Source organism: Oncorhynchus keta, chromosome 7, assembly GCF_023373465.1.
Source record: "Oncorhynchus keta strain PuntledgeMale-10-30-2019 chromosome 7, Oket_V2, whole genome shotgun sequence".
NCBI classification, from domain to species: domain Eukaryota; kingdom Metazoa; phylum Chordata; class Actinopteri; order Salmoniformes; family Salmonidae; genus Oncorhynchus; species Oncorhynchus keta.
Window position 1 is genome coordinate 3,920,878 of NC_068427.1, and position 26,887 is coordinate 3,947,764.

The following is a 26,887-nucleotide window of genomic DNA, read 5'->3' on the forward strand; positions in this document are numbered from 1 at the left end:
CAATGTAACATTGGTCGGTTTAGGCTGCTACATGATACTCAAATGGTCCTTGTATCCATCATGAGGTTGCTATATCCTAGCCTATGAATGAAAGTTTACAAAGTAGGTGTACAGGTCGAGAGAATTTTGAGTAATCAAGGTGACGGACACATTCAATACTGCATTGCACGAGCTATCTTCTTTCGCTATCTAAGTGAAAATTAAAGTTAAAAAAAAAAATACAACCAAATATAGCTAGCTCTCGCTTTCTCGCTTTCTTCCTTCTCCTTAATTTTGGAAGAAGTTAAGTTGTACAAAACGGTTCAACTATTGCCTTTCTCTTTGAGTCAACTACTCATCACATTTTATCCACTGCAGTGCTAGTTAGCTGTAGCTTATGCTTTCAGTACTCGATTCATTCTCAGATCCTTTGATTGGGTGGACAACATTTCAGTTCATGCCGCAAGAGCTCTCATAGGTTGGAGGATGTCCTCTGGAAGCTGTCATAAGTACTGTGTAAGCCTATGGAAGGGGGTGAGAAACATGAGCATTCTAGGTTTCGTATTGAAGTCAATGTACCCAGAGGAGGAGAGAAGCTAGCTGTCCTCCTGCTACACCATGGTGCTGCCCTACAGTGTGCTGCTGAGGCTACGATAGACCTTCATTGTAAAACAGTTTGTTTTAATAAATTATTTGGTGACGTGAATATATTTAGTGTGAGGTGCCTCCACTGACAAACACACACACACACACACACACACACACACACACACACACACACACACACACACACACACACACACACACACACACACACACACACACACACACACACACACACACACACACACACACACACACACACAGCCTTGCATTAGTCAGTAAACTGAAAGGGAGACACTTGGCATCCCCTCAGTTCTGCTAAGATCCCAACACTAGGCGCAAAGGGATCCCATTCGGACCGGTGTATAGTTGGACTGGTTTGGTCAGTTAGTTTGAGTATTGTGCACCAACATTTGAAACTACAAACACAATTTCTTAAAAAACCCATTGAAACCGTGGTGACGAGAAATGATTGGAAGTATACTGTACTGTGCTGTAATGTCGTTTTCTGTACCTCGTCCGAAGCAGGGCATGTTAGACGTTCCCTTGCACTTCTTCAGGCTGCTCTCCAGAGACAAGGAGCAGGACAGTGGGTGCTCACATTTCTTCCCCATCCAGCCTTCCTTACAGTCACACCTTCCACAGTTACACTGGCCATGTCCTGGGGACGAGGAGGGAGAGTGTAAAGATGAAGGGGTTGGGGAGGAGAAAGGGAAAATATTGTAAAGATGAGGTAGAAGAAAGTGTGAGTAGATGGGGTGATTTGGGGTTGGGGGAAGAGAAAGAGGGGAGCGAGTGGGACAGGGATGGAGGAAAAGGGACTGGAAAGGATGAGGGAGAATTCAGTAGAATTCTCCCTCATTTTATTGTAGTAGAATTTAGGGAAAAGTTTACTGTGTTTTGACAAACAAAACACCGTGAACATAGAAAGCTGTTCCAATGCAAATATATGTTTTTGAAACAAATCAAAGGAATATACTTTATCATCACCAATAGAAGGCACAGTGAGAGCATCCATTACATTTGCCCAATAAGTTACTAAAACCTCCTTACCAAAAATATAGTTGGAAAGTTACATATGAAACAGCACAACATTGTATGGCTATAAAGTTTTACTGTTGTATTAGAACCAGATGGAAGAGTGTTTTTGGTGTTGGCCCTGTGTCTGTGATCTCAGGGTAATCCTGAAAAATAGAAGTGGGTGGACTGTTGTTTTTTTCTCAAACTGTATTATTCCACCCAACGCCCAAATTCTATTGCTGAATCAGCTGGACTTTAATCAAGAACAGAATGTATCCGCTTTGTGAAGTTCATGTAACCCTCACAAAGATCTCTGGGTTACTTGGACAAAGACTGTGTGATATAATGGTCTGGTTTGTGTCCATGTTGTTAGTTGATGTTACATTTTGTTCATAATCACCTTTCAATAACATTACATTCTAAACATTGCTATGATTCTATTGTTTGCAATTCTCTTCTCCCTTGTTTTTTCAAATTCAATCAAATCAAATTTCACCTTACAGTGAAACGCTTAGTAACAAGCTCTTAACCAACAGTGCAGTTTTAAGAAAATACCTTAAAAAAGTAAGAGATAAGAATAACAAATAATTAATGAGCCTTAGTAAATAACAATAGCGGGGCTATATACAGGGGGTACCGGTACAGAGTCAATGTGGAGGCTATATACAGGGGGTACCGGTACGTAGTCAATGTGGAGGCTATATACAGGGGGTACCGGTACGTAGTCAATGTGGAGGCTATATACAGGGGGTACCGGTACAGAGTCAATGTGGAGGCTATATACAGGGGGTACCGGTACAGAGTCAATGTGGAGGCTATATACAGGGGGTACCGGTACAGAGTCAATGTGGAGGCTATATACAGGGGGTACCGGTACAGAGTCAATGTGGAGGCTATATACAGGGGGTACCGGTACAGAGTCAATGTGGATGCTATATACAGGGGGTACCGGTACAGAGTCAATGTGGAGGCTATATACAGGGGGTACCGGTACAGAGTCAATGTGGAGGCTATATACAGGGGGTACCGGTACAGAGTCAATGTGCAGGGCACCGGTGTCGAAGAAATTGAGGTTTCATGTACGTGTAGGTGGAGTTATTAAAGTGACTATGCATAGATAATAACAGAGAGTAGCAGCAGCGTAGTAGGGGGGTGCAAATAGTTTGGGTGGCCACTTGATTAAATGTTCAGGATTCTTATGGCTTGGGGGTAGATGCTGTTTAAAAGCCTCTTGGACCTAGACTTGGTGCTCCGGTAGCAGAGAGAACAGTCTAAGACGAGGGTGGCTGGAGTTGTTGACTATTTTTAGGGCCTTCCTCTGACACACCGCCTGGTATAGAGGTCCTGGATGGCAGGCAGCTTAGCCCCAGTGATTTTTATTTGATTTGATCTTTATTTATACAGGTTTTTCTCATTGAGATAACCTCTTTTCCAAGAGAGACCTGGTCCAATAGCAGCAGGGGGAACAACGTTTCAGACAAAAAACAATTTACACAACATTAAACAAAACTATAAACACACATGCAGTACAACAAAAACATTGTACATTAAAAACACAAACGTCTTGACTAAAAACAGCTGGCCTAAAAACAATTACACTCTTCTGTGATATATACAGTGGGGAGAACAAGTATTTGACACACTGCCGATTTGGCAGTATTTCCCCACTTACAAAGCATGTAGAGGTCTGTAATTTTTATCATAGGTACACTTCAACTGTGAGAGACGGAATCTAAAACAAAAATCCAGAAAATCACATGGTATGATTTTTAAGTAATTCATTTGCATTTTATTGCATGACATAAGTATTTGATCACCTACTAACCAGTAAGAATTCCGGCTCTCACAGACCTGTTAGTTTTTCTTTAAGAAGCCCTCCTGTTCTCCACTCATTACCTGTATTAATTCCACCTGTTTGAACATGTTACCTGTATAAAAGACTAGGTGTCTTAGGCATTCCCCACAGAAGTAAAACAGAAAATGTAAAACTTTCACAAGATAGGTAACCGAGATTAGCTTGCCCTTACAGTTGTCCTATGTCAGTACATGTTAACATTGCATTAACATTGTATTAAAGTGACATATAGAATGCATTACATTTGAGTGTTTCAGACCGAAGCGAACGCAGCCGGTTGCCATCCTGTCTCACCTGAACAGAAGTCGTCAGAGTATCTGTCGTAGGTTGCGTGACAGCTCCTCTCATCACACTCGCAGGTGTCCCCGTGAATGTCACCCCAGTCCCCTGATGGATCCACATCATAGCATGTACACTCCCCACATATGCAGGTACCTATGCACACAGAAAAGAATGCACACATACACAAACATGCAAACAATATTTTCCCAATTTGGAGTTGATTCTGCTTTCAACACATTCCCAAAGAAAATCCAGTCTAATCCTTTTCTAACTAAGTGAATGTTTATGCACCATAGAGATCAAACGACAGAGGACCTATGGGAACTCAAAGAAAGTCAGAGAGGTTACAAACATTATTCTGTTGTATGGAATATTTTAGGCAAGGGAACCTTATTGAACACACAAGAGCCTTCCTGCCTATTGCCTCTTGAGTTTAAGGATTAGGAGGTTTGCTGAGACATTTTCAGTTAGTGACAGTAACACAATCAAGGTCTGGCTGAGAGGGAAGGCAGACTGATTCCCCCTGAGTCTCAAATCCTTGGTAGTGACCCCAGAGTGCAGACTGTTGACAAGAAAAGACCACTGCTGTAAGATTGGAGGGACTGGGTTTGGGCGGGAGTATGGCAGTAGCCTTAGTGGGCATAGCAAAAGCCAATGGCAGGAGCCTAGGGGTGGGGCACTGGGCAATGGCAGGAGCCTAGGGGTGGGGCACTGGGCAATGGCAGAAGCAAAGGCAGGAGCCAAGGTAGGGGCACGACAATGAGCAGAAAGTCAGAAAGCAGGATTTCAGGCAGGGGGAGGAGAATAAGATTAAGTATAGTATAGGCAGATGCATCGTCAAGCACGGTCAGGTCTGGAGGTAATCTGTGATAGTGGAACAACCGTGGCTCCCATGCCCTTTCTCTATCCTCCTTCCCACTCTCCTCTAATTTCCTAGCTCACGTACCTCCAACTCTCTCTCTCATTCTTTTCCCTCTGATGAGTCTAAGCCAGGGTGCCGGTTGAGCAGTTGCCAGTGGAAATCCCATTTTCTCTTATCAGGTGCAACAGGACAGGGCAGGACAGGGGAGCCCTGGGGGAGCCAGGTCAGTTGGCAGGCCTCTTGACTAGGGCAGACACATGGCAGACTTGGCCTCTGGCCCTGGATCTCCTACCCCTACTGGGAACCCTGGAGCTCAGGCATCCCTGGCTATAGAGCCATGCAGTTTCATGCCACTAACAATATCACTGTCCTAAAAACATGAATACAAACCCACGAGTCCTGACTTTTACACCTGAACCTGTATACTGTATCTCTGAGATAGACACCGAGTCTACCAAAAATTAAGAACACCTGCTCTTTCCATGACATAGACTGACCAGGTGAATCCAGGTGAAAGCTATGATCCCTTATTGATGTCACTTGTTGAATCCACTTAAATCAGTGTAGATGAATGGTAGGAGACAGGTTAAAGAAGGATTGTTAAGCCTTGAGACAATCGAGACATGGGTTGTATATGTGTCCCATTCAGAGGGTGAATGGGCAAGACAAAAAGGGCCTTTTAACGTGGTATGGTAGTAGGTACCAGGCGCACCGGTTGAGTGTGTCAAGAACTACAATGCTGCTGTTTTTTTTTATTACACTCAACAGTTTCCTGTGTGTATCAAGAATAGTCCACCACACTAAAGACATCCAGCCAACTTTACACAACTCTGAAAAGCATTGGAGTCAACATGGGCCAGCATCCCCGTGGAACGCTTTCGACACCTTGTAGTCCATACCCAGAAGAATTGAGGAAGTTCATAAAAAAAAAAAAATAATAATATATATATATATATATATATATATTATTATTATAGGCTTATACAGTACATAGTTCTCCAGCAAAGATTTGAAGTGTTTGCCTTTTTTTACATTGTATCCAAAGAATGTTCAAAATCAATTCCTATTACTAATGGCTTGTTTCTATGTCAGTTTAGAATGAAGTTTTATGCTGAAGTAAATTAAATGGTACGTGGAGAGTCTCACACACACACACACACACACACTGGGTGTGTCTATTTCCTTTCACAGAGTGACTACTGCAGTCTGGGACACCTGCAGCTCTTCTTCCTCCAGTTGAACACAATCTCACTGATTAGTCAGGCACCACAGGAACTGTGTGAACCAAACACAACGCCTGATTTTGGACTGAGGGAAACTGTAGGTTTCTAGTAGGGTAACCCAACTGTAGGTTTCTGGTAGGGTAACCCAACTGTAGGTTTCTAGTAGGGTAACCCAACTGTAGGTTTCTAGTAGGGTAACCCAACTGTAGGTTTCTAGTAGGGTAACCCAACTGTAGGTTTCTAGTAGGGTAACCCAACTGTAGGTTTCTAGTAGGGTAACCCAACTGTAGGTTTCTAGTAGGGTAACCCAACTGTAGGTTTCTAGTAGCGTAACCCAACTGTAAGTTTCTAGTAGGGTAACCCAACGGTAGGTTTCTAGTAGGGTAACCCAACTGTAGGTTTCTAGTAGGGTAACCCAACTGTAGGTTTCTAGTAGGGTAACCCAACTGTAGGTTTCTAGTAGGGTAACCCAACTGTAGGTTTCTAGTAGGGTAACCCAACTGTAAGTTTCTAGTAGGGTAACCCAACTGTAGGTTTCTAGTAGGGTAACCCAACTGTAGGTTTCTAGTAGGGTAACCCAACTGTAGCTTTCTAGTAGGGTAACGCAACTGTAGGTTTCTAGTAGGTTAACAGAACTGTAGGTTTCTAGTAGGGTAACCCAACTGTAGGTTTCTAGTAGGGTAACCCAACTGTGGGTTTCTAGTAGGGTAACCCAACTGTAGGTTTCTAGTAGGGTAACCCAACTGTAGGTTTCTAGTAGGGTAACCCAACTGTAGGTTTCTAGTAGGGTAACCCAACTGTAGGTTTCTAGTAGGGTAACCCAACTGTAGGTTTCTAGTAGGGTAACCCAACTGTAGGTTTCTAGTAGGGTAACCCAACTGTAGGTTTCTAGTAGGGTAACCCAACTGTAGGTTTCTAGTAGGGTAACCCAACTGTAGGTTTTATCTCTGCATTGCTCTATTGGTTGCACCTACCACAATGTACACTTCTCTTTGAGTTTCAATCTCTCTCTCTCTCTCTCTCTCTCTCCTCATTCTGCAGGATATGTAAGTAGAATGGTAAAGGTTGTATTCACTCCGTGTCAGAAGTCCACTTGACCACAATTGAGAAATTCAGCTCTGTGGTCGAGTTCAGTCCATGTACCACTTACACTTAATTTTTTTGCTGAAAAGTTCACGGGGACAATTTCTGCAGTGGACTTTTTCTCATGCCTGTCCAAGCTCAGATGAGAATTTTAGTGGAATATACAAAATGAAGGATTTTTAAAAAATCTTTCTCTCTCTCCTTTTCTACCGCTCTCTCTCTCCTTTTCTACCTCTCTCTCTCTCTATCCTTTTCTACCTCTCTCTCAGTTTCTACCTATCATTTCTACCTCTCCTTTTCTACCTCTCTCCGTTTCTACCTCTCTCTCTCTCCTTTTCTACCTCTCATTTTCTACCTCTCTCTCTCTCCTTTTCTACCCCTCTCTCTCTCTCTCTCTCTCTCTCTCTCTCTCTCTCTCTCTCTCTCTCTCTCCTTTCTACCTCTCTCCTTTTCTACCTCTCTCTCTCCCTCTCTCTCCTTTTCTACCTCTCTCTCCTTTTCTACCTCTCTCTCTTTTTCTACCTCTCCTTCTCCACCTCTCTCCTTTTCTACCTCTCTCCTTTTCTACTTTTCTACCTCTCTCATTTTCTACCTCTCTACCTCTCTCATTTTCTACCTCTCTACCTCTCTACCTCTCTACCTCTCTACCTCTCTACCTCTCTACATCTCTCCTTTTCTACCTCTCTCATTTTCTACCTCTCTCCTTTTCTACCTCTCTCTCTCCTTTTCTACCTCTCTCTCTCTCTCTCCTTTTCTACCTCTCACTCTCCCTCTCTCTCATTTTCTACTTCTCTCTCTCTCCTTTTCTACCTCTCTCCTTTTCTACCTCTCTCCTTTTCTACCTCTCTCCTTTTCTACCTCTCTCCTTTTCTACCTCTCTCCTTTTCTACCTCTCTACCTCTCTCATTTTATACCTCTCTACCTCTCTCCTGTTATACCTCTCTACCTCTCTCCTTTTATACCTCTCTACCTCTCTCCTTTTATACCTCTCTCTCTCTCTCTCTCTCTCTCTCTCTCCCCTCTCTCTCTCTCTCTCTCTCTCCTTTTCTACCTCTACCTCTACCTCTCTCTCTCTCTCTCTCTCTCTCTCTCTCCTTTTCTACCTCTACCTCTACCTCTCTCTCTCTCTCTCTCTCTCTCCTTTTCTACCTCTACCTCTCTCTCTCTCTCTCTCTCTCTCTCTCTCTCTCTCTCTCTCTCTCTCTCTCTCTCTCTCTCTCTCTCTCTCTCTCTCTCTCTCTCTCTCTCTCTCTCTCTCCTTTTCTACCTCACTCACTCACTCACTCACTCACTCACTCACTCACTCAGAGACTCAGTGGGACAGACCTCTGTTGCTGCAGATCTTGCCATCCGGAGACGTACATCTCCGCTTGCTCTCCCACGGGCTGATGTCACACTGTAATTCACATTTGTCTCCATGCCAACCGGCCGCGCAGTAACAGTTGCCACAGTAACACTGACCGTGGCCTGGAAGCAGAACAGAATGCAACAGTCACACGGAGACGAACAAACGCCTTCATCTTTACATAGCATACAACAAGAAATCTGTTATCATTGTTGAATCGTTGGGTGTCACTTTGGGTAAACATTTTCTGCCTTTTGGAATATTTCTGTCAATGTAGGTTTATCCCAGAGGATAATTACCCAAGGTACTTTTATAGCCACATAAATTAAGGAAAGTAGTCCCCTTTTACAGTGCCTTAAGAAAGCATTCATAAATTCAAAATGGATTAAATACATGTTTTTCCTCACCCATCTACACAAAGCGAAAACGTGTTTTGATATGTTTGCTAATGTATTGAAAATGAAATACAGATATATTCTATCCCACTTACATAAGTATTCCCACCCCTGTGTCCACTTTTTAAAAGCACCTTTGGCAGTGATTACAGCTGTGAGTCTTTCTGGGTAACTCTAAGAGATTTCCACACCTAGATTGTGCAACATTTGCCTGTTATTGTTTTCAAAATGCTTAACGCTCTGTCAGCGCACTGGGCTTTTAACAGTCCCGGTATTAGCGGACCGATATAGCCCTCTTTAGTGCAGGCAAAAAAAAACATTCTCAGCACCCCGCCCCCAAACATCTTCCCACGGCTATGTACCCATAACATGATGCAGCCACCACTATTCTTGAAAATATGGAGAGTGGTACTCAGTCATTTGACCCTAACATTGCAAACAGGATGTGTCTTTTCACTCTGTCAATTAGGTTAGTATTGTGGAGTAACTACAGTGTTGTTGATCCAGCCTCAGTTTTCTCCTATCACTGCCATTAAACTCTGTAACTGTTTTAAAGTCACCACTGGCCTCGTGGTGAAATTCCTGAGAGGTTTCCTTCCTCTCCGGCAGCTGAGTTAGGAAGGACGCCTGTATCTTTGTTTACCATTATCAAATGAATGGGTGCATTGATACACCATCCAAAGTGTAATGAATAACTTCACCATGATCAAAGGGATATTCAGTGTCTTCTTTTTTTTTTACCCATCTACCAATAGGTGATCTTCTTTGCGAGGCAATTGGAAAACCTCCCTGGTCTTTGTGGTTGAATGTGTGATTTAAATTCACTGCTTGACTGAGAGACCTTAGAGATAATTGTATGTGTGGGGTAACGAGATGACGTAGTCATTCAAAAATCACTATTATTGCACACAGTGAGTCCATGCAACTTACTATGTGACTTGTTACGCACATGTTTACTCCTGAACTTATTTAGGCTTGCCATAAGAAAGAGGTTGAATACTAATTGACTCAAGACATTTCAGCTTTTCATTTTTAATTAACTTTTGAACATTTTTGAGAAACTGAATTCCGTTTTGACATTATGGGGTATTGTGTGTAGGCCAGTAACAAAAATGTCAATTGAATCCATTTTAAATTCAGACTAAAACAACAAAATGTTCAAAAAAAAGTCAAGTACTTTCTGAAGGCACTGTATATCCTGGTAATTAGGTTCACCTTTAATTACAGTTATTACAGACACCGACTGTGTCCCAAATGGCACCATATCACCTATACATACATAAATAAATAATGAATAGGGTGCCGTTTGGGACGCAGGCACTGTCAATCTCTGTGCTTTGAATCTCCTGGAAAAAATGTTGTGCCTTTCTCTCACAATGGAGAGAACATAATGTGTTGTATTTCAAATTAAATTAGCGAATGGTTAATTAAAGTTCACAACCAGGGGATCCCAAACCTTCAGGAACCTATGGATAAGTATAATAACACCACTAAGTGATTCACAAAACATTAGGTCAATCTTTAATTAACTTCCTATTAACCTTTTCTCAAATTAAACTGTGGAATGTTTTTCCTATTCACAGAAGCTTTACAGATTGCACTGTCAGAAGTGCATTTGATTGTGCAAAGCCTGTGGTCTTGTGGTAAGTTACCCGGCTGCTTGAACATACTGTACGTATGCCGCCCCACTGTTGTTCAATCCCCGTGTCTATCCCCGTGTCTATCCCAGTGTCTAAACCCGTTTCAATCCCCGTGTCTAAACCCGTTTCAATCCCGTGTCTATACCCGTTATAATCCCCGTGTCAATCCCCGTGACTATCCCCGTGTCTATCCCCATTTCTATCCCTGTTTCAATCCCTGTGTCTATCCCTGTGTCTATCCCTGTGTCTATCCCCATGTCTATCCCCATGTCCATCCCTGTGTCTATCCCCGTGTCTATCCCCGTGTCTATCCCCTTTTCAATCCCCGTGTCAATCCCCTTTTCAATCCCTGTGTCAATCCCCGTGTCTATCCCCGTGTCTATCCCCGTGTCTATCCCCGTGTCTATCCCTGTGTCTATCCCTGTGTCTATCCCTGTGTCTATCCCTGTGTCTATCCCTGTGTCTATCCCCATGTCTATCCCCATGTCCATCCCTGTGTCTATCCCCGTGTCTATCCCCGTGTCTATCCCCTTTTCAATCCCCGTGTCAATCCCCTTTTCAATCCCTGTGTCAATCCCCGTGTCTATCCCCGTGTCTATCCCCGTGTCTATCCCCGTGTCTATCCCCGTGTCTATCCCCGAGTCTATCCCCGTGTCTATCCCCATCTCTATCCCCGTTTCAATCCCTGTGTCTATCCCCATTTCAATCCCCGTTTCAATCCCCGTGTCAATCCCCGTGTCTATCCCTGTGTCTATCCCTGTGTCTATCCCCGTGTCTATCCCCGTGTCAATCCCCGTGTCTATCCCGCCTCATTCCCCGTTTCAATCCCCGTGTCTATCCCCGTCTCAATCCCTGTGTCTATCCCCGTGTCAATCCCCGTGTCTATCCCCGTCTCTATCCCCATGTCTATCCCTGCCTCAATCCCCGTTTCAATCCCCGTGTCTATCTCTGTCTCAATCCCCGTGTCTATCCCCGTGTCTATCCCCGTGTCTATCCCCGTGTCTATCCCCGTCTCAATCCCCTTGTCAATCCCTGTGTCAATCCCTGTGTCAATCCCCGTGTCTATCCCCGTGTCTATCCCCTTTTCAATCCCCGTGTCAATCCCCATGTCTATACTTGTGTCTATCCCCGTGTCAATCCCCGTGTCTATCCCCATCTCTATCCCCGTGTCCATCCCCGTGTCTCCCACTCTATTTCTAACCTGTCTGAAAGGAATATGGCATTCCCCTATCTTTGGAAAAAAGAAGTGCGTTTGATTTGCTCAGGCACAGCATGTCCCAGATAGAGGGAGTTTGACACTTGCTACTGGTTGCGTACATTGGATTACATTTCAGCCAGGTTTGCTGTCAGAACTAAACGGTTGATGCCACAGGACTGCCAGTTCCTTAATCTAGTGTCAACTCCCTCTATATAGGGGAGATGCTGCTTCTTCTGAACATGCAATGTTCACTAGCTGCAGTTTACTGAATCCCAGCTAGAGTAACACGACCAGGGTGGGAGTAAGAGAGCATACCACTGCCAATATTGGAGACAGTTTCCATCAAATCCTGCATCTATAACAGTACAGCTATTTGTTTAAATGATATTCAACATGAGGTCAGAGAAAACAATTTGATGATAACACAGTCTGTCTCAGTGGAAACAATGGTCTGTTTGATGTGGAGGACATATTCTAGTGGCTACCTCCACACACACCACACACAGGCTCAGGGGCGTACCTCCACACACCTCTCCGTTGTCCTCGTCCAGACATTCGCTGTCGTCACACTCACAGAAACGTCCTGTTACCAGACTCTTGCCATCGGGGTTGTGACACATGCAGCTGCCGCAGTGACAGGAGCCTGTCAGAGACACAAACGTCTGTGTGTATGTCTGTGGTGTGAGTGTGTGTGTGTGTGTCTCATCTGTCTGTCTGTCTTGATGTGATGCACATTAAGGGGTGAGGACACAGCTGGTTTGCAGATGTGCTTTGCGAGGGGTTGTGTGTCTCCACGTGTGTGTTGGGGCTCAGGCTGTGAAGCCTGTGCAGTGTTTGAGTGTGCATCTGCTTTAGGTCCGTAAGGCAGGGTGACAGCATGCTGTGAATGGATTTGCATTCACACATGCTGATTGGTCTTGCAATCAGGCCACACACGTACTCACAAAAACACAGACACACAGACACACACACACACGGTCAGAGGCAAGATCGTTAGGGTTATCCACAGGTGGGTATGGTGAGTCTGAAGTAATAAGCTTGTGCCTTCAGATGCGCAAGCACGCCCATAGGGCTCTGCTCAAAAGTAGTGCACTATATAGCGAATAGGGTGCAATTAGGGACGAAGCCACAGCTACTTTTCCTGTGTCTGTGTAATTTTAGTTGTGTACCTGTGCTCACATAAGAGAGAGAGAGAGAGAATAATAGAGACAACACAAGGATAATCAAGCATGTGTCATAACTTTGTTAGCAAGAAAGAGTGAGGTGAGATACCTGTGTCAACATGAAAGAGGTTGAGGAGCGACGGCATTGTACGGTATACCTGCGTTGGAGCACACTACTCCCTGTGGGTTTCTGCACAGCTCCTTGCTCTTCTTGTTGGTCAGGTTACAGTCTTCCTGGTACTGGCAGGCCTCCCCGAACCAGTCCTCATCACACTCACACTTCCCACAGTGACACACACCGTGGCCTACAGGGGAAGGGAGATGGCAGAGTCACGTTGTGAGAGGTGTAGACCTAAGTTATAGCATTTAGAGACAATGGAGTATTTTGATCAGCTGATGTTGAAGGCACAGTACATAGTGTACACGTTGAAGTTCTCACATGCAGACACACAATGTATTGCTAATACACAGGCACTCACCTGCACACACACAGCCTTGCATTAGCCAGTTAACTGAAAGGGAGACACTTGGCATCCCCTCAGTTCTGCTGAGACGCTAAAGCTCTTCAGTCTAACCAGATGATGCAATAGTCCTCCAATCTAACCCCTACATCTTTATTTAACTAGGGATGTCAGTTAAGGACAAATTCTTATTTACAATGACGGCCAAGGAACAGTGAGTAAACTGCCTTGTTCAGGGGCAGAACGACAGATCTTTACCTTGCAAAAACCCCCAGCTCGGGGATTCGATTGAGCAACCTTTCGGTTACTGGCCCTAACCACTAGGCTACCTGTCACCCCTTACATTACCCAGGTAAGCCATGATGATTAGGATTTATACTATAGAGTATTTATTCCTGTTGTAATATTATTCAAATATCACATCTTAAAACAAAGTGTTGAGAGAGAAGAGGGTTTAGGTAGAATAGAAAAGGGTCTACGCCGTCTTGCTCTAAAGGCAGACCTACATTAGATTGCGTAACTGTTGTAATAAGGCCAGCAGGATAATAGGCTTAACTGCTTCTGACACCATTACAGACATGATTGATAGACAAAAATAAGGATTTTAATTCTTCCTAATCAAAAAGGGTTCTGCTGCCTTAAAGGTCGTCTCTCTCTCACATAATTTCTCCCTCTCATTGATCTCTGTTGCACCTACCACAATGTACACTTGTCTTTGAGTTTCAATCTCTCTCTCTCTCTCTCTCTCCTCTCTCTCTCTCTCTCTCTCTCTCTCTCTCTCTCTCTCTCTCTCTCTCTCTCTCATTGCGTTTCTCTCTCACACTCTTTCCCTCTCTTTTCCCCATCCTCTCTCTCTCTCTCCCTGTTTCAGTGGATGAAACATGACGACTTTGAAAATGGAAGAAAATACCCAGGTAGCACCTAACGTTCTGAAAACTAAGAGTTTGGCGAGCTTGGTGTATTTTGTATACAACCTTGGCACAACTTTCTGGGAATGGTGCAGGATAGTTGACTTTGGAACATTCTATGCACATTTAAGGAACTTGACCAAATGTTTTATTTTCTTGGTATTTCATTACTTGAAGTTAACAGAATGTTTTCCAAAAGTTCAAACATAATTACATTTAATGTCAATTTTGGTGGTGTTGTAGTAGCAACATTCTCCAACTGGTTTGACTTTGGGAATGTTCTGAAATAGTTCAGAGAACGTTAAGAAACAACATTCTTCTGTGGGAATTTCAGTACTTCAGCATAAGGTTTCCTACAGGTTTTCTTGTGGTTCTATTTAAAGTCATTTTCTCTAATTGTTTTCAGAGAACGTTAAGAAAGCTTTCCGTAAAAACTTGAGTAACATTCAGAGAACATTGTAGGAATGTTATTTATAAACATATACATTCCGTTCTCAGCATCAAGCAAACTCTCTATTTCCTCTATCTCAGGGCTCTCCAACCCTGTTCTTGGAGAGCTACCCTCTTGTAAGTTTTCGCTCCAACCCCAGGTGTAACTAACCTGATTCTGCTTATCAACCAGCTAATAGTTAAAACCAGGTGGTCTAAATTAGGGTTGGAGTGAAAACCTATAGGACGGTAGGTCTCCAGCAACAGAGTTGGAGATCCCTGCTCTATTTTGTTAATTAAGTGTGTCAGGTGTATTGGCCACACCTGATTTTAACGAGTGCTTGTTTCCTTTGAAACGGGGTCTATTTGAATAGACTAAAACAAACAGCTTTGTATGAGTAAAAAAAAATGGTATGTTAGCCTTAAAAGTCTTATTGCAACATGTTCTCGGAAAGTAATTTAAATACCTTCAAATAACCTCTAATTTCCGTTCTCAGAACATGAATAAAACCTCCAGGGAACCATAGTAAAAAGGTCTCAGAACCTCCCTTTACCCTGAAAATATACATTCCCAAAACAGGCAAAATCTCCACTTCAGTTCTCAGAACTTTAAAAAAAAAACACTCGGTTTTACCGGTCAGCTTCATTCCCAGAACCAATGGGAAACCCAAAAAATATGTTTCCATAACTTCCAAGGAGCTAAATGTGCTAGCTGGGTACATTATGTTAAAACACATTTTCCAATAAATGTGTAAGAAACCATATTTGTTGCGTGGTTTCACAGCCATATTTGTTCGAATCACTTTAATCTTCTGTATATAAACATTTCAGTGGTGAAGATTAGCGGTTGTTTACTGTAATCAAGTATATCTGTTTTCCGTCTATGAAATTGAGGGCCAAAAACACGTTTAGGTATTCGGGAGGGTTTGTGAAACTGCTTTGTCTGTGTACCATTACTCACAATTCTAATAGCTGAAGTGTGCAATGTTGAACACAGGGGAATTCATACAATGAAAATGAGGTCTGTTGACAAGTTATTATAAATGTTGCTCTTGTCGCGTTTTGCTGGGGCCTTGCATGTCATACTCCATCATTGGTCTGCCTCGTCCATCATGGAAATATGATGTCCTCTTCAAGGGCTATACATCAGGCCATTACAAATAGGCCTTGTCCTCAATCACGCTCCTCTCATTACTGATCTTTCCCACCAGACTGCAGAGGAGTATTTATGCCCAGGTTATTTCATATCATGTGGTTTTGTTCTATCCAAAACACTTATCTTAAAAATGCCATGCAGAACGTGGAACTGTCCACAATCAAATGTCTCCATTCTATCCCCTTGTTGCTGTTGTTTAAGTACATAACTCAAGTGAAGGTTTCAATCTCAAGTATTTACTGATTTGATGCTCATGTATTTTATTATATCCTTCTTAGAAGAAAGGGGGGAAAAAATGCAGGATTAATCTTTCACGCTACGTATTTTGCCAATGTAGCAATCAAAAACAACCCAAAAGTATGGAGAAATGTTTGTCATCTAGATGTAAAATAGATCTATATTATTAGCATTACTATGAAGTACAACAATGGGGGCTAGCTGTGGACAGAATGTGTCCTGTGGGTAGCTTCCGAGCAGCTGTATTCTCAACAACACTAGCTTCTCCGAGTGTTAAAGCTATCATCAAAGCTGTCAGCACATCACAGACCAAACCCAACCCCAGAATATGGCGTCCATCTGAATAACCTTCAACTGAAAGACACATAGCCAAGCCCAGGCAGGCTGAGGGTTCCTCCATCACAGCTGTACATGTTACTATAGTATATTGAAGTGTTTGAACAACTTAATGACTATTCGCCCGCTCCCACATCTTTTTGTGCTCTTGCCAACTCCGCGAGGCCCATATGTTGATGGAGGACAGAGGAAACTTGAAGTGTCAAAACTCGAAACAGATGCAGGGTGAGGTCTTTGTGCATTTCATCAGTCTCTGTGTGGCACGTGCCTAGGAGATAGCAGGGCTTTGCTGTCCCTCCTCAGTTTAAGACCTGTCTCCTTGGTAGCAAACTCCCTCAACCATAGGGTGCCCAGATCCTTCTTTACTGATTGACAGACATATTTAGCCAATGACACGCTCTGACAGATAGACCCAGCCAATGATAATGAGGCAGACAGACAGATTCAGCCAATAAGGCCTTGGGAAAGACTTTATCAAGCCCAGCAGCTGTGCGAGTTAAAGATAGGTGATGCACCGTCACCGTCAGATAAACTGTTGATGGGGAGAGAAGCAATGACTCATTCAGGAGGCTAATTTGAGTGTTTTTATTCCAGTCACGTCTTTCCTGTCCGCTGATAAATGGGGGATATATCATTTAGATAGAGGTGAACAACAAAGTGGGCTTGTTTGAAACACAGTTTAAGATAATAATGAAGCAATCTTGAGTGATATAACCTACCCTGGCTGTTCAGCTAAAAATGGACAAAGATGGTGATGTGTCATTCTTGTTATGAGCTACTCATTAGACTTTACCATGACACATCCAGAGTGAGTGGAGTGGATTTCAACAATATATAAACACAGGGATATGTAACATTTAAAGTACTCGTGAAATTAGCTGAAAAGGGAGAACAGGACTGTCATTAAGAATCTCAAACTAGTTAACTAGTTAAGTTAATACAACCTCCACAAGTCGGCTTTTCACTGTTCGTCTACACCTGTTGTTTACGAAGCATGTGGCAAATACAATTGGATTTAATTCAAGACTATTATACAAAAACGATGAGGACCCCAAGTTGAAAACCTGGTTCTGTAATGAGCAAATTAGGAAAAATGTTTGATTGTCTTCCGTGTTCATTTACTGCTTGGTTCCCGGGTTTTATAGTCTGATGGCATTTTTTTCATCCACTGTCTCTATTAAACAAAGAAACATTTTGGTAAGTAATTATTCCATCCTTGCTCTCTTTTCTTCTGTGATGTGGAGCGTGAAATGGCTAGACGTCAGGTCACGTCTTAAGCGAGAGAGGAAGGAGTCACCTGTTTCAAGTAATTATTTATCCTCATAGAGCCGCAGAAGACTGAGAAAGAGACCAGAGTCATAGATAGACCACGAAATAGAGTGATAAGTAACAGTAAATCAGTCATTTTCATTCTATACGTCCAAAACGCATTGTGATGTTTGTTTCTTCTTCATAGAAGCGATGGGCAATAACTGTCCACTGATTGTCCAGAACTCTAAACTGCTGGAAAGTATATCATGGAAGGATAACAGCCAGGTACAGTTAAAGAGATTATGAAGAGTAAAAATATATATATATATATTCAGCCAGTAATTCTGGCAGTAGTGCTAAAAAGCTAAAAGGATCCCCCAAAAATAGTGTCCACCACCACAGCACCACAGTATTATTCATGATCATTGTGCTGGCACCTGGCTCCAGTGTTCCAAGCATGAAGCGGCCTAATGTAACTCCCTGAGGAACCTGAACACACATCAGAGAGCAGCTCTCAACCCCTCCTTCATAGCCGCACTGGACCCATTAGGTGAGTCATCATACAAGCACACAGTGCATCACATCTGTATTAGAGCACATCAAAACATACGCCATGAAGGAAAGAAATGGAGAATGAGGGACAGGGTAAATGAGGTATAATAACAAGTACAGCAGAGTACTGTAGAATCCTTGATGAAAATTCAGAGACCAGTAAATCCGTAGTTGACAAAGGGTGTTGTTCTATTGGAGGCTGGACATTTTCAATAACTTCAACAATTGCAATGAGGACGTCAAATGTCAGAGGAGAGCTTTCCCAGGGGGAAAACTGGTTGCAATGGCAATCTTATCTCGGTCAGGTTGTATACTGGCTGAAAAAATGTTTTTTTTTTCCCGCAACAAATAAGAGAAGTCTTTATGTGGTTGTATTCTAACCAGACAACAACCAGAATATTACGTCTTTCCTGTGACGTCTGGGTTGTGGATCATAATGCCAAAATATCTTCTACAATAGCTTGCCTGAAGTTTGGAGGATATAAGATTCATGCTCAAGTGTGCCATGGAAACTCTCTCTTTCCTGCATTCGGGGAATGTAGGGAAACCTTTTTCTTACAGCACACTGACGTGTGCTCAACTTGACGAAGATGATGCATCTGCCAGACACCCACAACTGTTGTGTCCAAAGAAGTCGGAACTACTCAGAGGCAGGCAGGGTGGATTTCAGATTAAGCCAAGCCCAGAATTACGTAAACTCCCCTGGGGTGGGATCGCCTTGTGCCGTGGCAGGGCTGACTGGAACAGAACAGTGAAGGAGACTCTGAAACCCCAAAGCCTTCAGTAGGGAGGGAGGGAGGGAGGGAGGGAGGGAGGGAGGGGAGGGAGGGAGGGAGAGAGAACTGAACACACATCTAAAGACCTTTCTGACAGAGCACAGCTAGGGCAGTCAATCAGCAGAAAAGGGATTTTCTCTTGCCCATTTTCTCACTATCCCCTTTCAACCAACCGCCCCTCACAGATAGAGGAGAGAGGAGGACACAGAGAGATGATCAAATCCACACAAATCATAAAGTTACAGATTCTTTCAGATTGGAGAGACATTTAGCTTTTTGCTGGAAGTCCTCTGGGGGAAGAGAAGGAGAGTTGGCGTACCAAAAGGGTTGAGAGCATCTGACCCATGCAAAATGAGTTGCTCAAAGGCCCAATGAAGACGTTTTTATCTCAATATCATATCATTTCTGGGTAAAAATGACTGGCTAATTACCTTACTGGGATTTGTTTCATTTAAAACAGTCAAAAATAACAAAAAATTGCTTCTTTGCAAGAGCAATTTCTCAAGCAATAATTTTATTAGGAGTGGGGAGGGGAAAACTAGCTGTTATAGGCAGAGGTTTGGAACTCTCTTATTGGTGTATAAACTAATTGACCAGGCAGGCCAAAACTCCATTCCAGCAAAACAGGCTGAAATTTCAGGCGGTCTTTTCAAACAGCTCTTACACTAAAAGTCAATTTTCCAAATGTTTTTACATTTCACAGTATTATTCCAACCTCACAGTGTGGAAATGTATATACAACACAAGCAATCACATTTTTGACTGCACTGGGCCTTTAATTCATCCTCAATGAATAAAGCAAATAAAAGTGTCATTATAACCCATTTTGCATTATCATTATCATCTGCAAAGGTGAATACTTTTCTTCAGTACGGAAGACATGGAGTTCACTCACTGCATCCGTTTATGCAGTATTGCAGAACACCTTGATCTGGATGGAAGGTTGACCTACCTAGAACAATTTGCAACGTTTTTAACATCTTTAAACAACATTCACTCGGTAGCCTCATCTGATGATTACTTCAAGAATGAGCTTTGCACATAATTCCCATTCGGATCACCTTGAACAGGCTGCTGGTAACCTGTTGTGCCCCAGGTCTTACTTACTTACAGAGAGAGAGAGAGAGAGAGAGATGAGAGAGCCAGAGAGAGAGAGAGAGGACCAAAACACATTAGAGAAAAGAATCAATCAATTGAGAGAGAGAGAGAGACCAACAATGGGGAAAGTTCAGAAGTTGTGAGTTTACAGAGAGACATCACTAAAGAGAGATTCCTGAGAGATTTTAGAGTTTTTTTCCTGATTATATTAGAGAGAGAGAAATATCCAAGGTTGATCAGGGACAAAGAGACAAAACCAAACAGATAACAGAGAGAGAGGAGAGAGAGAGAGGAGATTTAGAGAGAGAGAGGAGAGATGAGAGAGAGAGAGAGAGAGAGAGAGAGAGAGAGAGAGAGAATTAGAGAGAGAGAGAGAGAGAGAGAGTTTTCACATGGCTCATAAAAAAAACAGAATAAACCTATAAAAGAAAAAATGAAACACGGTGAAAGGGATGAAAACATTGCCACGTCGAGTCGCCATGAGTCTGAGAGGACCACGTTCAGAACAAAAACACATTATACCAAAGGAATAAAATGTTTTAATTGTGCACCAATTAAAGGTTACTACACCAACAATGGGGAAAGTTCAACCAAGTTGTGGCTGTTTACATACAATACATCACTAAATATGACTTTATTCCTGGGATCCTCTCCTATTTTACTGTTGTTTTTCTTTCCTGATTATATTAAGCCAATAGACAGAAATATCCAAGGTTGATCAGGGACAAACCAAGACAAAAACCAAACACATAACAGGTAAGTCCTGCACAGGATTGCAAGTAGCATATTTCCCCCCCAGTAATGGACATTTAAAGGGTATGTTTAGGACTCACATGATCCTGGGAGCGCTCGGCAGAGTGCCCCTTTTTGCATACAGAATTATGTCGCCGGGGGTTTTCAGGGAAAATTAGGAATCTGCAACCTCTGAGTGAACTCTGTTACCTCTTTGTTATGTTGATATCAAATTAGACTACCGTCATACTATTCAAAAGCATGCCATGCCTTACTGTTATCAACAAAAACTATGCACATTGTGTTTTCTAACTGCACAGCAGATGGACAGAAGGAACAAGGACTTCATGCGAATCAAACCTCCAGGCGGATTGAGATCGCAAACCGGATACAATAGTATATTGTCTCTCAAACTTTTAAGAAATGTCACATGATCAGACATTTTGCAGTGACAAACAGCTCATTCAACATGCAAAACATACATGTATCTTGCTGCTGAACATCTCTTGCAGATTTAATGCCAGTTCATTCTCAGGTCACTTCAACAGCGAGTCGCTACAGTCGCTACCTGTTGCTTCGGCTAGCGGTACATCTAGGCCATGTGTCACTGATGAATAGCATCCAAAGGAAAAGCTCGAGTTCAATGTCAGCCCAGCTAATGTGTTTGGAGGAGGAAAACCCATAGTTTAGCCCTAAGGAGGAAAACCCATAGTTTAGCCCTAAGGAGGAAAACCCATAGTTTAGCCCTAAGGAGGAAAACCCATAGTTTAGCCCTAAGGAGGAAAACCCATAGTTTATCCCTAAGGAGGAAAACCCATAGTTTAGCCCTAAGGAGGAAAACCCATAGTTTAGCCCTAAGGAGGAAAACCCATAGTTTAGCCCTAAGTAGGAAAACCCATAGTTTAGCCCTAAGGAGGAAAACCCATAGTTTAGCCCTCAGGAGGAAAACCCATAGTTTAGCCCTAAGGAGGAAAACCCATAGTTTAGCCCTAAGGAGGAAAACCCATAGTTTAGCCCTAAGGAGGAAAACCCATAGTTTAGCCCTAAGGAGGAAAACCCATAGTTTAGCCCTAAGGAGGAAAACCCATAGTTTAGCCCTAAGGAGGAAAACCCATAGTTTAGCCCTAAGGAGGAAAACCCATAGTTTAGCCCTAAGGAGGAAAACCCATAGTTTAGCCCTAAGGAGGAAAACCCATAGTTTAGCCCTAAGGAGGAAAACCCATAGTTTAGCCCTAAGGAGGAAAACCCATAGTTTAGCCCTAAGGAGGAAAACCCATAGTTTAGCCCTAAGGAGGAAAACCCATAGTTTAGCCCTAAGGAGGAAAACCCATAGTTTAGCCCTCAGGAGGAAAACCCATAGTTTAGCCCTAAGGAGGAAAACCCATAGTTTAGCCCTCAGGAGGAAAACCCATAGAATCCTATCTGGGGGCCATTGGGAGAGGCAGAGATAAGTGAGTCACAGGAAGAACATGGATGCTGGGCACAGTACAGCGGAGAGAGAACTTGGCAAATGCAGTGAGAGAGAGAAATGCTCCATTTGGTCGTCTTCTTACTGTTTTGAATAACATTGACATGTGAGGAGTGTGGTTATCGGCAGTTACACACACGTAGATGAATATGCAAGTACGTGTGTTTGTGTGTGTGTGTGTGTGTGTGTGAAAGTCTAACTGCAGACATTGGCCCATTTTGCAGTGTGTATGGGTGAGTGAAACCCCATTAACAGGCTGAGGCAGAACCTTCACTCTCCGGACCCGTGAACCATAATGAGCTCCTTACCAGCTCCCAACCTGTCTGCCCAAATAAATCACTCTCTCCCTCACACACAGGCAAGCATGCAGGTGCACAGCAGTGGCGGTCGGTGCCATTTAAGATTAGGGAGGACACGTTTTTGTTTTTAGGAGCATGACCTTATTTTTATTTTCCCAATTAGTTTTGTTTGCTTCCATTTAAGAAATGTTTTTCAACAGAATCAGCAGAATGAATAAACCCCTGATCACCTGCACACAGTTCACTTTCATAGCAGCCACATACAAACAGCCTGATCACTTTGCTCGTTGTATAATTCCTTCTCACATCTACACACCCTCCTCCTCTCACATTTTCCCTTCACTTGTGGACTTCATTGCACAACACAACACAACAAAACCGCTAAATGATACACACAACCTACATCATTGTCACCATATTAGCTAACATCTTAGTCTACATATCTACTAGAACTAAAGAGTTAGTAAACCCACAACAATCATGCAGTACAGTGTACAGCAAGCGGTTTATCAGTTACAATAAAAGTTTACCATGAGTTCCAGTGTTGGATAGCCTTACCCAGCTAGCTAGCATAGAATCCCTCTCTGTTTAAGCTGGGTGTTTGAGTAGGCTAAACTAGCTAGCTGCATCCGCTAGCTAAGTAAGTGAAAGTGAAAAAAATACTCTCTCACTCTCATTTTTGATTCAATGTATGTGTTCAAAACTGTTAAACAATTGTCTTTTCCTCTCTTTAAGTCAGCTACTCACCACATGTCATGCACTGCAGTGCTAGCTATATAAGATTAATATAAGATTAATTCTCTGATCCTTTGATTGGCTGGACAACATGTCAGTTCATGCTGCAAGAGCTTAGATAGGTTGGAGGATGTCCTCCGGAAGATGTCATAATTACTGTGTAAGTCTATGGAAGAGGGTGAGAACCATGAGCATTCTAGGTTTCGTATTGAAATCAATGTACCCATAGCTGTCCTCTGGCTACACCATAGCATTACCCAAGAAAGTGTTGTTGAGGCTACTGTAGACCTTAATTGCAAAGCAGTGTGTTTGAATCAATTATTTGGTGACGTGAAGTTCACAGGAGGTTGGTGACACCTTGATTGGGAAGGACGGGCTCGTGGTAATGGCTGGAGTGGTATAAGTGGAATGGTATCAAATACATCAAACGTGTTTGATGCCATTCCATTAGCTCGGTTCCAGCCATTACTATGAGCCGTCCTCCCCTCGGCAGCCTCCACTGGTGAATATATTTAGTATAGTTTTATTTAAAGAGCATACTTTTTTGAAGGTTTACTATTTCGATTTGTTTTTAATTCACTGAAGAGGATGGTCCTCCCCTTCCTCCTCTGAGGAGCCTCCATTGGTGCACACGTACACACATACTAACACACACTCTCCTGAAGGAGCTCAATTGCACACCCACATGTATGCACACACACACACACACACACATGCCTTTAGGCCTGTTCAAGATCGTAGATCTTCACCAAAAAAAAAATATTTATTACTTTCAAGTTCATGAAATTGGATAGTAAAGTAGCTGTTACGATGGTATTCATCAGTGTGAATGCTTTGCTTTAGTTCCACTGGTTTCAAAGAAGAAAGACTGCAGCATGTTTCAGGATCATTTGTATCAGGTGTTCAGGATATGGAATGTTTGGCAACTGCACTGCAGTTAAATGTTCAGGTGCTTGTAGTGCCTGTAGAAATGTTAATAAACAATGCATAAAGTGCTTCCCTTCCACTTAATAAGAAGAAACAGGAATAAATATGAACCCCAATACAGCTAAAAAAAATCACATTTGATTGACAGTAGCTTAACATCAATTCCCCTTGAAAAGACAAAACTATTTTTTTTTTTTAAATGTACAAGACAGAATCTCGAACTTGAGATGTTTTATTTTTCCAAATCCATTTATTTCATTACACCCAGAGCCATAATCCCTGTAGTCCCTGACTGGATGTCAGCACTCTTTAGTATTTCAAGGAACAATGCCAATAACCACAAGAGACTGAAGAGGATGAGGGAAAGAGTGGACATATTTGATGCTCGAGAGGTGTGCACTCAAGCTCAAACCAGCTACATGGATTTGTGTGGACGCACATCTCCTTACTGAGAACAATTACCGAAATGTCAACTGAACGGCCGCCCAACTTAAAAAATAGACTGGCTATCTAACAGAAGCTAATGACACCATGGCGTATGTGGATGGCAAGCTGTCTATTCCAAAATGTATGATTTCTCTGATGTGTGTTCTAGAACTAATAAAGCCAGAGCATTCTTATTCTGTACCTATAAAGCAGCGACCGGTCAGACCAACTGACTACACTTTCAAAATGTACTTTTCGATCTCTATTAACATGAATGGCTGTCAAATTTAAATGACCTTCCAGATGCTGATGAAAGGGGAGAGTGGGGTAAGTTGAGCCAAATGGGTAGTATGAGCTACCCTTGTTTCTAAGAAACCATACACAAAATGTATAATTTGGTCCAAATACCGCATGAAGTGCTTTGAAAGGTTGGTAATGGCTCACATCAACACCATTATCCCAGAAACCCTAGACCCACTCCAATTTGCATACCGCCCAAACAGATCCACAGATGATGCAATCTCTATTGCACTCCACACTGCCCTTTCCCACTTGGACAAAAGGAACACCTATGTGAGAATGCTATTCATTGACTACAGCTCAGCGTTCAACACCATAGTACCTTCAAAGCTCATCACTAAGCTAAGGATCCTGGGACTAAACACCTCCCTCTGCAACTGGATCCTGGACTTCCTGACGGGCTGCCCCCAGGTGGTGAGGGTAGGGAGCAACACATCTGCCACGCTGATCCTCAACACTGGAGCTCCCCAGGAGTGCTCAGTCCCCTCCTGCACTCCCTGTTCACCCACGACTGCATGGCCAGGCATGACTCTAACACCATCATTAAGTTTGCAGAAGACAACAGTGGTAGGCCTGGAAACGCGTTCTCTGGAGTGATGAATCACGCTTCACCATCTGGCCGAATCTGGGTTTGGCGGATGCCAGAATAATACTACCTGCCCCAATGCATAGTGCCAACTGTAAAGTTTGGTGGAGGAGGAATAATGGTCTGGGCTGTTTTTCATTGTTTGGGCAAGGCCCCTTAGTTCCAGTGAATGGAAATCCTAATGCTAAGGCATACAATGAGATTCTAGACGATTCTGTGCTTCCAACTTTGTGGCAACAGTTTGGGGAAGGCCCTTTCCTGTTTCAGTATGACAATGCCCCTGTGCACAAAGCGAGGTCCGTACAGAAATGGTTTGCCGAGATAGGTGTAGAAGAACTTGACTGGCCTGCACAGAGCCCTGACCTCAACCCCATTGAACACCTTTGGGATGAATTGGAACGCCGACTGCGAGCCAGGCCTAATCGCCCAATATCAGTATCACCTCACTAATGCTCTTGTGGCTGAATGGAATGAGATGTATTAATTCTGATTATTCCCTGGGATTCTCAACATCCTGAAATAACTCCCTTGACAGAGTGATGCTGAATGCAAAAAATGTCCAAAATCTCCCCTACAATGAAAGACTGTGGGAACATCAAAGGCCCTAATAAAACCTGGAGGAGGATTTTTAGTGTGACTCCAGGATGAGGCCGAGCTGTTCTTCTCACACACTAACCCGGGGGTGACTTCAGTCTGGTTGAGTCAAACCAAAGAGCTTTCCAGAACGTTTGCAATCTGAGAGAGAAGATGTCTGCTTTATAACTTATCTTTGGAAGACCGAGCTGGGTCAAAACGTGTTGCACCATACACCCACTGACATGTTAAAACCGTTCCTGGTCTGCTGCACTTTTTCAAACCGTGAGACTACATGTCCTTCCTTGTACTATGGTTACCTACAGTATTTTTTTAATGACATAAAATGCTTTACAATTCAATCAATCAAGCAAAAGAGGGAGCAACAGTCACAAGACAAAGTGCAGAGGAGAGAACCCTCGAGAGGAACCCTACTGCTAACTTAGTGAGTGTTTCTGTATCGCTCTATCCCTTACCTCCACAAGTCTTCCCGTCATATGTAGCACAGACCCAGTCATGGCATTCACAGCGTGGTCCATAGTAGTACCCTGGCTCTGCGACCTGGCATATGCAAGCCCCACAGTCACACTCTCCCCTACCACTGCAGATAAGGCCTTCAGGGGTCTTGCACCGCCGTTGGGACGACTCAGCAGACAGCGTACATACCTGCCTGGGAAAACAAGAGGATTAGCTTTTTATATCGCTATAGCCTATAGATCACATATTTGATGTATGTATTAAGTATATTATTATCAACACAATCTCCATAACTGGCCATAACTGCAGCAACAGAGAGATGGCATGGCTGGCCCTTTTAATTATGGCGTATGGGGCAGTCTGTGGAGCCGTCCATTGATTGTGGAATGTGTTGACATTAAGGTTAGGGTTTAGGTTTGGGATAGGGTTAGAAACAGAAAAAATAAAAGTACAAAATTATTGCCTACAACTGGGATTGAACCTGGGAGACCATTCTTAATCCCCAATGTCCT

At 43.0% G+C, this 26,887-nt stretch overlaps 1 protein-coding gene and 2 long non-coding RNA genes across 10 annotated transcripts in view; 1 reads left to right on the forward strand and 2 right to left on the reverse strand.

Annotated features, from left to right (window-relative positions):
- The window catches only part of itgbl1 (integrin, beta-like 1), a 132,444-nt gene that overhangs the window by 99,054 nt on the left and 6,503 nt on the right, over positions 1-26,887 (reverse strand). The window contains exons 2-7 of the mRNA XM_035773088.2: positions 26,375-26,568; positions 12,807-12,953; positions 12,006-12,128; positions 8,234-8,374; positions 3,752-3,892; positions 1,097-1,243 (exon numbers count right to left, since the gene is read on the reverse strand). Of these exons, the coding sequence (XP_035628981.1) occupies positions 1,097-1,243; positions 3,752-3,892; positions 8,234-8,374; positions 12,006-12,128; positions 12,807-12,953; positions 26,375-26,568 (893 nt within the window). The remainder of the gene's footprint in view (positions 1-1,096; positions 1,244-3,751; positions 3,893-8,233; positions 8,375-12,005; positions 12,129-12,806; positions 12,954-26,374; positions 26,569-26,887) is intronic.
- Positions 5,553-6,729, forward strand: LOC127931047 (uncharacterized). Of its 7 annotated transcripts, XR_008139655.1 has the most exons (5): positions 5,553-5,925; positions 5,980-6,141; positions 6,196-6,303; positions 6,439-6,492; positions 6,547-6,729. It is a non-coding gene; the product is annotated as an uncharacterized LOC127931047 (long non-coding RNA). The 7 variants fall into 7 exon arrangements; XR_008139652.1 differs by having other exon boundaries at positions 6,439-6,729; XR_008139653.1 differs by lacking the exon at positions 6,439-6,492.
- Positions 6,737-7,899, reverse strand: LOC127931048 (uncharacterized). 2 transcript variants are annotated; one of them, XR_008139659.1, is made up of 3 exons: positions 7,846-7,899; positions 7,620-7,797; positions 6,737-7,143 (listed from the first exon to the last, which is right to left on the reverse strand). It is a non-coding gene; the product is annotated as an uncharacterized LOC127931048 (long non-coding RNA). The 2 variants fall into 2 exon arrangements; XR_008139660.1 differs by having other exon boundaries at positions 7,620-7,781; positions 7,846-7,898.